At 37.6% G+C, this 13,679-nt stretch overlaps 1 protein-coding gene across 1 annotated transcript in view; it reads right to left on the reverse strand.

The window, feature by feature from the left end:
- The window catches only part of KCNH6 (potassium voltage-gated channel subfamily H member 6), a gene marked incomplete at its 5' end in the record, with an annotated part of 128,000 nt that overhangs the window by 33,803 nt on the left and 80,518 nt on the right, over positions 1 to 13,679 (reverse strand). Inside the window, one exon of the mRNA XM_083378529.1 lies at positions 76 to 284. Coding sequence (XP_083234655.1) covers positions 76 to 284 — 209 coding nt within the window. The remainder of the gene's footprint in view (positions 1 to 75; positions 285 to 13,679) is intronic.

The following is a 13,679-nucleotide window of genomic DNA, read 5'->3' on the forward strand; positions in this document are numbered from 1 at the left end:
GTGTATTTTCCTTCAGCTGTATTTGACTTCCTCCATTCTATTAGTGATTCATCTTCACACTATCGGTCAGAATACCTGAGTGACTTTTTCAGTTACATTCTGGGTGCGTTCTGTTACTTTGTGCGGGGCGATTATCTCAATCTCTGTGGTAGAGCCTGAGCGATGCTTCTCGAGGTTGAATTCCACAAAGTTGAGGGTGAACTGTGGAATCTGGCTGATTGTCCTATATTTCATGAGGTTTGCATCTGATGTGGAATTCTGGTTGAGTTTGGCTTGGGAACTTTCTGGGGGAAAACAAACAAAATATTTTTCTAGTTAGGTTTTTAGGAAACGAAGATACCTAAACTTAATTATACAGATCAACCCAATGTTTTTTTTTTACAGCAAAATGGATAGGACAGAAGATTTAAAGATTATAAGATCAAATTTTTAAACAGATAGAATGGTGGAATTTCTCTTCATTTGGTAAAAGCCTTCAGCAATAAAGAAGTATCTCTTTATTCTGTGGAATTTTAATGCTTTTTTAAAAAATTGAAAAGCTCTTACAATTAACAATATTGTACTTTACACTTTATTTTATATCTCCATTTTTAATCATTTTATTTATTTAATTTAAAGACATGCATGTAATATCAAAGGGCAAACAAACTCCTCAAGGTTTCTAAAGTAATTGCCCACATAATCATTAATATTAACTTTAAAAATTAATGAAAAAAATAATAGCAATTTCTAAAAGCACTCAATCCATAGCTACTAAAATCCAATGCATATATACAGCTCAAAACTATTATAAAATATCTGGAAAAGAAATGAATTATTTGCATTTGTTTTCTAATAGTATATACAAGTATACAGAAAGTATCATAATCAATCAATCAAAATTCCAGTGAATTCTGAATGGAAAATAATCATGAAAATAATGGAAAAACATTCTATAGGTAGTCCTCAACTTACAACCATAACGAAGCCTACCCATTATGGTCCCAAGTTGTAATGGTTGTTAAACAAGCCGCCATGTGATCACCTCGCTTAGCTGCACCTATCCCTACTACCTCTAATGAGTTCACTAAATAACCATGTAGATTATTAGGTGGAGCATGGGGTGCCTCAGGGGTGGAGGAGATCTTGAGAGGTCCAGCTCACATGGTAGCACCTCCCTAGCTCGCACATGATTTGCCCTGTATCTCCCAAACCTTTCCTACTGCCTGAAGCAACTTGTGCTCTGCTTCTCACTCCTCAGTGTTCCTGTAGGCCTTGGGCATGCTTCCCACCCCATCGGTGGCTCCATTCTGGGCGGCAATCTGGGAACAGCTACAATGAATTGTGGCCACTCAGAAATGGCATTTGGTTCTGGGATAGAGTCACATGGCCTGCAGGGAGACCGAGGAGTGGAGAGGAAAGGAGTATAAGAAAGCTGAGAGTGCAGCTGTTGCTTCCAAAAGGAGAACTACAATAAAAGGTACGTAAGTGATTGACTGGTGACAGGGACTGGGGAGGAGGATGTGTGGTAGTAAGCAGGGCAAAGGCCTGCAGGGGTCCAGCAGGGTCAGATGGGGATGAGGTGGGAGCCATGCTGCAGCATCCTCACAATCAGTTATAAGGATGGGCAGAACAAATTTTGTTCATATGACTGAGGGGTATTGCAGTGGTCATAACTTTGAAACTGGGTTTTGGGGGTCCGTCATAATTAAATCACTAAACATAAGTAGTCAAGGAATAGTTGTACTAGTGGCACTTCCCTATTTGTTATGCATACCATAGTTAACTGTTTCTGAACAAAGAGTGCTGTATTAATATCTTATCAATACAGTTAGTGTTTCATATATTGACTGAATTCTCAATGATGGTGCTTTTCAAGATAAAGGCCTCTATTATATAAATTGTCTGGAGAATTAAGCATATATTTCTATATGCTTTGTTTCTCTTTTCCTGGCTGTGACAAATGAAGCAAATTATCTGTAACCTAGACATACATTTATTATATGTTTATCTTTTGTGTTTTTTATTGAAATGTGATGTGAAATGTGCCATACAATAAATAATAAATCCTTTTTAAGAAAACTGAAAAACAGTATGATAGACAGAACAAGCTCTGAAGGTTGCATCACTCACATATCCCTGGTTGTTTACTTATTCAACATACATTTTCCATTCAGAATCCACAGAGAAATGTTCCTTTGCAATTTTATCTCAGTTGGCCTTAAAAATCACTTAGCTTAATTGTTATAATAGGAAAATTGAAATGAAATCTGCATTTAGCTCTATAGTTTTGAAATATTTATAATATTAGTATCTGAAAACTTTTGCCAACCTACTGTCTCTAAAATTATTTTTTCCTCTTAACCCCATTGAAGCACCTCTTTAATTTTATCAATTACTAGGCTATTACCGGATAAATGGAATTTTCTACTGAATCAAAATACTGTTCAACGATTGGCCAGGCATTGCACAGACAAAGTGGATGTTTTTAACACTGTATTACTCTTGTTGTTGTGGTCTGATAGATTCATTTCAGCCCTCTTTGATCAACTCAGAAAGCAAATAACAAATAATGAGCTGATTCTGTATTCTATTTACTCTTTCCATTCAGCTTCTAGAGATTTTAGCATTATCTTCCAGATTTTTTGCATCATTACCCTAGCTGGATCACAAAATGGGTCTCCACTGTCACTTGCTTTGTTCCTTTCATTCTGTATTAATTAGCCATTATTTATTACCTTCTTGTTTCTTCCATTTGCAAGAAAATCTCCCCATTTCTTTCCTTTCCACTCCAGATGCACTTTTTGAATTATTTTATAATTCCCTTTGCCACTACTGTACATTACAAAACCTTCCATTTGTGAATGAATAAGGCATGATGAACAGTTTGTTCTAAGTATCTAATATGCCTAAAAACATTTGAAGGTACTTAAAATAAACTTAAGAATTACTAAAACTTGTAATTTGGGAGGAATGCAATTCCTGTTGTTTTCTGTTGTTTCTGATTTAAAGGAACCAGAATGCTCAGGACTTTTCATACTTCATTAAATAGCCATGTTTTCTGTACACTGGCTGAAAGAAATGACAGTGCCAATTACAGATACAAGGATTAGATACCCACTCCATTTTAGCAGTGGTGAGAATTATCCAAAAGCATTCTAATGATTATTTTTTAAAAAGACCTTTCTTTTAAACATAAGGGTTTGTCTAAAATGGTATGCATAGATCTGTTAATTTTCTTGTTTCAAAATCACTAGTTTTGCTGTGACTTCCAGTTAAAAAATCAGTGTATAAATGTGGGAAGAGCACTTTATAGGCTTGTACGACTACCTTTTGCCAGCCTGTATTTCAGAGAAGAGTTAAGAAAAATTAGCAATAGATCCATGGGACATTGTTGTACATGCTTCCTCTCAATCTGCACCAGATTCCTCTCCTTTTTCCTGAATTTTCTCTGAGCCCAAATTCTGTATTCTCTAATTTCTTCAGAAGGGAGACTGGTGGACATTATCTCCAGGTTGGAACTGATCCAAGCTCCTGACAGGAAGTGACCTTTTCAATCCCAAGGAAATCAACTGTTATGCTCAGGCTGGGTGGTGTGCTGCAGAACAGATGCATTCTCCAGCTGAGGCACTACACTCCTTCTGTTTCAAACTGGGAATAAGCTTCAGCTTCCTCAGTTTTAAGAAATCCTCTCTGGGCTTTAAGGTTGCCAGGAGAATGTATTTTATTAAGAGGAAAGGAAAAGTAAAGAGAAAGGGCTGAGAATAGTTGATAGCCACATTATTGCAGCTACTCAATATAATTTCTCCCCAACATTGCTTTACTCTATGTCAGTGGTTGGGGATTACATTTGCTCCACAATACTCCTTTTGTGGTATATAAACCAGACATTTCTTTATATATAGCTGTTAACTGATATGACATTTTAGATGTAATCCAATCTAAATGTCAGAATCCATTTATATCACATTTCATAATTGTATAGGTAGAACAACGTGCTATTACTGGGGATTCTGCCATCTCTCCGAGGGGGGGGGAGAGGATGGTTACTAAAGTGATTTTCAAACAACAGGGGATGTTTTAACGGGGGAAGGGAGGGGGACAGACAGATCTGGTTTGTGTCTTCATTTACAACTGAAAAGGGAAGCAATAACCATAAAACCAAGGAGAGTTCCCTTTCCCATGGAAGGACCTGACACCTAGCAACTGACGACAGCCTGACCAAATGGATGAGGGGAGGGACTGGAATGGGAATGGTTTATATAGGATTGAAATGTAACTTTTCTCAGATTCCGTCTTGTATTCCCACAATCGATTCCTTCCTAGTAAACATTTTCCTTTTGGACTAAACTTGCATCCAAGAGTTCTTATTTCCTAAGATGTGGATTGAGGTGGGTCCTGACACTAAATTGGTCATATTAGTATCAATCAAATGAACTGGATTTAAGTTAATTATGATTAACATTTCATAATAATTACAAAGGAATTTCAGTACAACTAATCTACTTTAGATTTAGATTTAGTCCATTTCAGCAATATATTCTAATTCTTGTTCAGTTCCTTTTACTACTGAATTTTCCCAACTATATCCTAAAATTCCACAATAATGTCAAAATGACACATGGTTACAGTCATGTGTTATGATGTCATGGTACATTTATCATGCATTTGCATAATTGCTTTCTTCCTTAGAGATATGCACTGTTCTTTGATTATTTATTCTTGAGAACACAAGATCAAAACATGGTACAACTGCATTCAATTGGAGTGCAATTCTCCAGAAAAAGCTGAGCCTAGATGCATTAAATAGTGATAATAACGACATACTATTTGTATAAACGTATAGTCAAGTCTATGGTCTTCCCAGTTGCAATATATGGCAGTGAAAGTTGGACCATAAGAAAGGCTGAGCGCAAAAGAATTGAAGCCTTTGAACTATGGTGCTGGAGAAGACTCCTGCGAGTCCCTTGGACTGCAAGGCGATCAAACCGGTCAGTCCTAGAGGAGATCAACCCTGACTGCTCTTTAGAAGGCCAGATCCTGAAGCTAAAACTCAAATACTTTGGCCACCTAATGAGGAGGAAGGACTCACTGGAGAAGAGCCTAATGCTGGGAAAGATTGAGGGCAATAGAAGAAGGGGACGACAGAGAATGAGGTGGCTGGATGGAGTTACTGAAGCAGTAGGCGTGAGCTTAAATGGACTCCAGAAGATGGTAGAGGACAGGAAAGCCTGGAGGAACGTTGTCCATAGGGTCGTGATGGGTCGGACACGACTTTGCAACTAACAACAACAACAATTTGTATAAAGTTAAATGATTACTTACATCAGTCTTCTTAAAGAAGAATAGCTAACCAAACAATATAATCATTCATCAATATACTGTACCAGCCACAATGCTAGATTTGGACTAGAAAAGCTTAAAGCTTTAGATTATCGTCAGTCATGAAGCTCAGTATGAGATCTTGGTCCATTCACCGTAAGAGCCTAATATATCTCCCAAAAGGGATTGGCTCATTAGAATAACATCAGAAAGGCATAGATCTTGAGTAGCAGTAAATTATGTTGGGAAAAATTGGGAAATATAACATCCTTGTATGTTCCTGTGAATCTGTTTGTGGCAATCAAAAATTGTCATTTTTAAAAATACTCTGGCCTTTTTTTGGAATGACGGGAATCTATCTAATTCAATTCATCTTTCTAGTAGAATATTCCATAAATCTGTGCTGAACTTATAGTAATTAGATTTTATGCATTTGGATATTTTTTAAAAAATAAAATATATAATAAAATATTTGTAAATGTCAGAGAGAAAAAATTCTAGAACTCTTATTTTGCCTATTCGTTTTAAAGATAGCATATTATTCAGGAAGTGCACACAGTAGATAAACATATTAATATAGATTTTCCCATCCTGTGGCCTGAGTGTTGTAGTTGATCTGCAATGTACACTACTGGAAAAGGTAATAAAAATGATTTTTAAATATTTTATTTTTAAATATTTCCCAGCAATAGGAACTGAGGCAATGTTTAATTTGGCATTAGCACTAGCCATTATAGCACTGCTGTCACAATGCTGAAGATTTATTTTGATTTTGGCACTGTATAGCTTGAACTGATATAAACAATGGTACATTAGTAATAGTAGACCTGCCACAACATTCTTATTGTTCAAAGCGATTTGTTTAGCTTCTCTATTGTTTGTACTTGTTTATATTGTTTGTAAAATCTACTACTTACCAAATCATAAAATAACTTTCTTATTCTGTCTCCTCACTTTATTTTCTGAATTATTAATTACATTCTTAGAAAATATTATGTCTTGCAATTCATATACCATATACATATACATACACACACAAACACATATAATATACACACATTATGATGCTGAAAATTTCATTCTTTGTATGTTGAATAACAGCTTGGTTGTTGTTCTGGAACTGGTATCTCTCTTCATTTGTTTAAAAGCTTTCTAAATGTAAGTCATCATTGTGATTATGGATGATTAAGCATTAGAAGTCTGCTTACCATTAATGAGATATTTCAAAAGTCTTTCTCAAAATACTGGTTTAAATTCCCAGATAGAACTATCCACAGCCTCATATTGGGATCATATACTTTTTATTCCACATTAGAAGTTATAATTCACAAATTACTTTTTTCTTCAAACCTAGGAAATATTCTAGAAATATTTTTTTCTCCTCAAATAACCTTAAAAAGTTGCCTTTTAAAATTAAGACTATTTTATTAAGACTAGAAAATACTTTATTCTTGCAATCCACTATTATAGAGTCTATAGTTCAAAGTACATATTTTGTATTATTGATATACATATACATGAAAGTCAGCTGGGTTACTTTGGACCAGTCACTCTCTATCTCCCCAATGGACCTCCAAGGGTGTTGTTGTAGGGAAAATAGGAAGAGGAAGATGTGTTCGTTATGTTTACTGCCTTGAGTTATTTGTAAAAACGTTTTTTCTATTTTTATTATTATTATATCAAAAATTCCATTTCTGTATTGAACAGTGTGTTGTCTAGGTATAAAAATATTAGAATGTAATAATAATCACATTCATCATTATCTTATCAAAATACAATCATATATTAGGAAATAGCAATCATATTATTAAAAATAGTATTTTCCACATTGACATTAATTGTATGACAATCAAAACATTTACTAATCTGCTATAAATCTTCCTCATATAATCCACATTTTCTCATATTTCCAACTTTCTAACCTCTGGAATTATTTGTAAAAATAATAAGGGCAGGATGCAAACAAATAAACAAATATACTCTTGAGCAGTACAAACCAGAAAATATTGCAGTCCTTAATAAACACTAACCATAACTTTTGTGGTCTTTGATCAAATCTAGGTCATAAAATATAAGGCGTAGATTTTGACATAATAGGAATATTTACCTGATCAAATCTATTATCTAAAGTAATGTTGCAGTTGTAAGCCATTTGCCATGGCTTTGTAAAATGTGATTCACCTTGCAAAATCTAAAACCTATGGTATGCAAGATGATATCCAGGATATTTTAAGTGAAGACTATCTTCAATATAGCAGCCTCAATTGTTGGTGAGTTAAAATGAGACTTCATATTTACCTTGCTTCTATTATAATTTCAATTCCTTTCACTTCTAATGCATTGTTATTTTTAAAATTAATTAACTTTTACTTGCAGAATGGATAAGGTGGGCAAGATGCCACATGAGCTTTGTGGATAACACCAGCAGTTTGTCATAGATTGCAAGGATTATGACTTTAGCTACATTCTGTCCTGGAATCACAGAAAAATTCTATAATCCTCATAAATCCATCACCACTCCTATTTCTAACCAGCAGTACAATTTCAAATTGCACGTTTATTACATACATTCCTCTTAGACAAGTGAATCTTTGAAGAATCTCACTGTACATCATAAACTATGTTCTTGCTTTGCACAAATTCCTCAGACAATCTCTCATGGGGGGAAAAATGAAGAACTATGCTCAGGATTCCTGTGTTCTTTCTTTCTTTCTTTCTTTCTTTCTTTCTTTCTTTCTTTCTTTCTTTCTTTCTTTCTTTCTTTCTTATCAGCCATTGGTGCCACCAGATTAAATTAAGATGACTGCATTGAGGGAGGGCATTTAAAGCCATCTTTTCACCATGTATCATTTTCTTAATTAAATAACATGCCCATGGCCAAGCTGCTAGTTTATTCTATGGAGAAAACAGTTGCTGTTTATCAGAGGTTGCAATGATATGTGAAAAACACCTTGAGAAATGGGGCAAAGGGTTGCTATCTAGGGAATGTTTAGGTAAGAGAGGGCATAGCCTACAGCTGCATAATCGGTGGAGAAATGATAGAAGGTGTTGAAGCCACAGGAACCTTGGGAGGAAGTGATCATGCAATATTGGAATTCAACATTATGGAAGCACAAGCAATAGAATACAGTCAAACTAGAGTCTTGGACTTTAAGAGAGCTAATTTCAGTAAACTTAGAGCTTGGGAAGGATTCCATGGATGAGAATCCTCAAGGGGAAAACAACTCAAGAAGCTTGGGAAATTTTGAAAAGTGAGATAATAAAAGCCCAGTCTACCAACAAAGAGGAAAAATAACAGCTCTCAAAAGAAACCAGCATGGCTGCATAAAGAACTCTCTGATAAATTGAAAGATAAAAAGAACAAGTATAGAATGTGGAAAGAGGGGCACATAACTAAGGCAGAATATCAGCAAATAGCCCGAGCCTGCAAAGATGAAGTGAGGAAAGCTAAGGCTCAAAATGAACTAAGGCTTGCGACCAAAGTCAAAAATAACAAAAAAAGCTTCTTTCAACATGTAAAAAACAAAAAAAGTAAAGGAAATGATTGGTCCATTAGTGGGGGAAAGTGGCAAGAAGGTGACAAGCAACAGGGAGAAAGCAGAACTATTTAACTCATTTTTTGCATCTGTCTTTACACAAAGGGAAAAAAACAGACCAACCTATCAAAAATAGTGCCATAAAAAACAGAATAGAAACACAAGTTAAGATTGGCAAGAAAATGATAAGTGAGCACCTGTCCAGCCTAGATGAGTTCAACTCACCAGGACCAGATGGATTACAGAAGCTGTGAATGCTCCAACACTGGAAGTTTTTAAGAAGAGACTGGACAGCCATTTGTCTGAAATGGTATAGGGTTTCCTGCCTGAGCAAGGGGTTGTACTAGATGACCTCCAAGCTCCCTTCCAACTTTACTATTATGATTATGATTAGAAAGAGGCTTAGAAGGACTTTCCCTAAGTTATCAGGCTGTAAAAGAGATAACAGGAAATTTGTGCTTTCAAACTCTCTTATCTGACCATTCCTTAGGCCAGGGGTCCCCAAATCCTGGGCCAAAGCTCACTACTGAGCTGTGACCTATTTGGAATTGGGTCCCATGAATGACTGGACAGAGTGCGTATACGCATAAGCAGTTCAACTTGTGTGAGTGGCGGGCCAACAGATACTTGCATGCATATGTGCTGGCCTGCCACTTGTATAAGGGGTACCTGCCATGCATATGCCAGCCACCACTCATGTAAGGGCTGCGTGCACATGAGTGTGCCAGCCCACCATTTCTGCAATCCAATTCCCCCCTCCCCTTAAGCCAGGGCCACCAAGCCACAAAAGTTGGGGAAGGCTGCCCTAGGCAGCATCTCTTTATTCATTTCTCAAGGTCTTTCTCACATACTATTACAGATGTTCTATGTAGATTTTAATCCTGTACTTTGGAGGGAAAATAATAGAATAATAGTGTTGGAGATGATCATGGACATGATCTGGTCCATTTGCTGCTCAGCTCTTTCTGTGACACCATATTCTATTAATAGAATATTTATAATTTCATATAAATAAGAAAGAACTTGGTTACTGATTATGAGTAAATATGCTGTTTTGTCCATCTTCCTTTAATTAAAAGCAGCATAGTGCTACTGATACTACTAGTTGTGTAAGGTTGCTACTGCTCTTTCATGACTATGTTAGATTGTATCAGCCATAACATTGCTACTTATGATAATAATGTAAACGAGAGATCTATAACTGTGCAGAGATCATTCAGAGTGTGGGGATTAGTCTGCAGTAATCACCTCGTACACTCAGCAATTAGAACATAACTGATGATGGCGTGTCCTTGTGTCATATGCCCTACAGGGACAGGCCCTGTATCTTCAGTAATCCTGCAAAAGAGGGCATTTCAGCAGATTACCATGAATTACAAGAGATGCTTAACTGCCATTCCCTTTTTACTAAATGCTATATGGAAAATGCTAAATACCATATGGAAAATCCTGTCCTCTTTTTCCACTGAGAAAGATCAAAGTATCGTTCAAAATCCTTCAGTAGATTTTTCCTAGTCCAGTACTCATAACTGACATTCCATTTAAACAGTGTCAATTGGATAGGAATAGACAGGGCTTTTTTCTCATAGAACGCTCAGAACGGAGTTCTGGCACCTTTTTTGGATGGAACCTTGTAGGGTAGGCAAGGTGGGTTGTATGACATGTGTGAGTTCCGGCACCTTTTTCTTTTACAAAAAAAGCACTGGGAATAGATATAAAATAAAGTTATCTGTAAAGATACTTGTCTGGGTGTCACCCTAGGAAGCTTTTTTTTAGAAAAGAAATGGTGAGGCCAGAGTGGTCAATATTTTTTAATCAAGGTGAATCTATCCTTAACTCTAAAGAAGAATTGGAATCAGAAGGACTGTCATGGTTTATATATTTACAATTGAAAGAAAGATTTGAACTAGATTTTAAAAGTTATGAGTTTGACTTTGCAAAGAATGCATTGGAAACTATACTTTGTGGTAATGATGAACACATTATTGCTAAGGTTTATAACCTGTTATTGAATTTGGTTAATGAATATGGGAAGCATTATATGGTCCAATGGGCAAAGAATTTTGGATATAATATAATGCTTTACTATAATGCTTAAACAATGGGAAAATACGTATGTGGATGAAAGGTTTAAAATTTACATTAAATTATAATTTTAAAGACAGTTTTTATAAAATGATGTACTGTTGGTTTTTATTACCGAATAAATTGTCAAAGATGTATAAAGATATTTCAAATGTGTGTTGGAAATGTAAATGTAAAGAGGGAAGTTTTCATCATTTATGGGAGGCTTATGACAAAGCAAGGAAATATTGGAGTAGGATTCACACCTTAATACAGAAGATTCTTGAAGTGAATATAAAAGCAAAACCAGAGAGTTTTCTTTTAGGTTTAATGAATAAAGAACTTGAAAAAAATGGAACTTTGATGTTAAATATGTTGACAGCAGCAGGAATGCTTTATGAATAAATAGCAATAGCATTTAGGCTTATATACTGCCCCATAGTACTTTACAGCAGCCCCTGGGTGATTTACAATATAGAAGCATTATCTGCATATTGCTCCCCAAAATTAAATAATGTAAATAATCAGCGGCCAAATCTGTCAACAGACAAGGAAAAGAAAGAAGTAAACAATTTACATGGTCACAATACATGAAAGTTTCAATGACTTCTATACAAAACAGTCCAAAATAATAATAATAATGAAAAACAAATCTTCAAAAAGAGAGACAATATTTGATTTTAAGGCTATACCTTCTGGATAGAGGACATAAGGACAAAAAGGAGGACTTGCCTTCTTTTTTCCCAGGCAATTGGCAACTGTATCTTAAAGGAGATTTGACCTTCACTGATTGAAAAACATGTACATAAATTATCTTGTGAATTAACGTTGAACTAAAACCTTTTGTAACTTTATAATGAAGTGAGAGACATATCCATGCTTGAAAAGTTGGCACTTGAGAAGCTATAAAAATTCAATAATGTAATTGCAGTTCTCTCTCTACAATCCCTTTGCATCTTCAAATACTCTTAAATTTCCAATTCTAGCTTCATAGAGTATGTGGAATCAACAAGATGTTTCACTCTTACAGCTTTAATTGTTCTCCCAAGAATCTTCTATCCACTGGACTCCTTCCTAAGATGGATATTGTACAAAAGGGAGCACCTTTTGCCGGCGTTAACTTCCCATCGCCCTGTGCGCTCCCACAGAGAGGGCCTCCTCAGGGTGCCGTCGGTCAGGGAATGTCGACTGGCGGCCCCCAGGGGGAGAGCTGTCAGAATCCATTTATATCACATTTCATAATTGTATAGGCAGAACAACGTGCTATTACTGGGGATTCTGCCATCTCTCCGAGGGGGGGGGAGAGGATGGTTACTAAAGCGATTTTCAAACAACAGGGGATGTTTTAACGGGGGAAGGGAGGGGGACAGACAGATCTGGTTTGTATCTTCATTTACAACTGAAAAGGGAAGCAATAACCATAAAACCAAGGAGAGTTCCCTTTCCCATGGAAGGACCTGACACCTAGCAACTGACGACAGCCTGACCAAATGGATGAGGGGAGGGACTGGAATGGGAATGGTTTATATAGGATTGAAATGTAACTTTTCTCAGATTCCGTCTTGTATTCCCACAATCGATTCCTTCCTAGTAAACATTTTCCTTTTGGACTAAACTTGCATCCAAGAGTTCTTATTTCCTAAGATGTGGATTGAGGTGGGTCCTGACAGTAGATGGAATCTGCTTTAAGAGTCAACCTGGAAGGGAAAACCTTACCGGGGGACTTTGCAACAAATACAAATGTCTGGCGACGAAGCAAGAGAGGAGGGAAGCCCCATGGAGGGGGAGTCTTCCCCCCAAATGGAATCCCAGAGACAATGGGAAGCTGAAGCAGCATATTCCCCCGGGGAAGAAGCAGTGGAGCAGTACGACCGAAAACCCCGGTGGTCGATGGGCGTTGGAAGGAAAAGTGAGTGGGAAAAGGCTTCGGGAGAAAAGACCCTGAGGCGTAGTAACCACCAACCGGAATGGAGGCAAGAGATGGAGAGTTCCCTGCACGCCAGCGAGGAGGAGCGGATCCTGGAAAAGGCCATTGATCTGATGAAAGCAACCCTGAGTTCACTGAGGGAGGAGAGAGCTGAAAATCGCAACCGAGGCAGCGCCTGGAGACACAACTGGAAAGGTAACGGAGGGGATCCAACACCTGAAACCCCAGGGCCATCCAATGGAACAGGAATTGCTGCCTCAGCAGTACCCACCCCCCCAGAACCACAGATGGGGACCAGGATGAGGAGCGATACCGGCCACGGCGCAGACAACGCTCCAGCCAAAGACTCCCGCCCCTGGAAGTCAAATTCAAGGGGGAGCCATCACGACTGGGATTTTTCCTAACCCAAGTCCTCAGCTACATGGAAGAGTATGGACGGGACATCCCCAGTGACAAAACACGCATCCGAATTGTGCAATCTGCCCTGGACAGGATGGCTGCAGACTGGGTGGTGAACTTGCATGACTCCAACGCCCCAGAACTCAACGACTTCAACCGATTCATGTCATCTTTGAGGCGACGGTTCGAGGATCCTTTGGCTGACCGTAAGGCCCGGGAGAGAATCAAAACGGTGAGGCAGGGCAGGCGAGCAGTGGCTGATTATACCGAAGAATTCCGAGCCATTGCCAGCAAGCTGAACTGGCCAGAAGACATCCTCCTTAGCCATTTCAAAGACGGTCTGAACTACGACCTGTATGATGCTTGCCTGCCTCGAGGAGACCCACCCCACCTCGACGACTGGTACATCCTGGCGGAGGAAGTGGAAATAGACTTACTGAAGAGACACCGCA

Source organism: Vipera ursinii, assembly GCF_947247035.1.
Source record: "Vipera ursinii genome assembly, chromosome: Z".
Classification (NCBI taxonomy): domain Eukaryota; kingdom Metazoa; phylum Chordata; class Lepidosauria; order Squamata; family Viperidae; genus Vipera; species Vipera ursinii.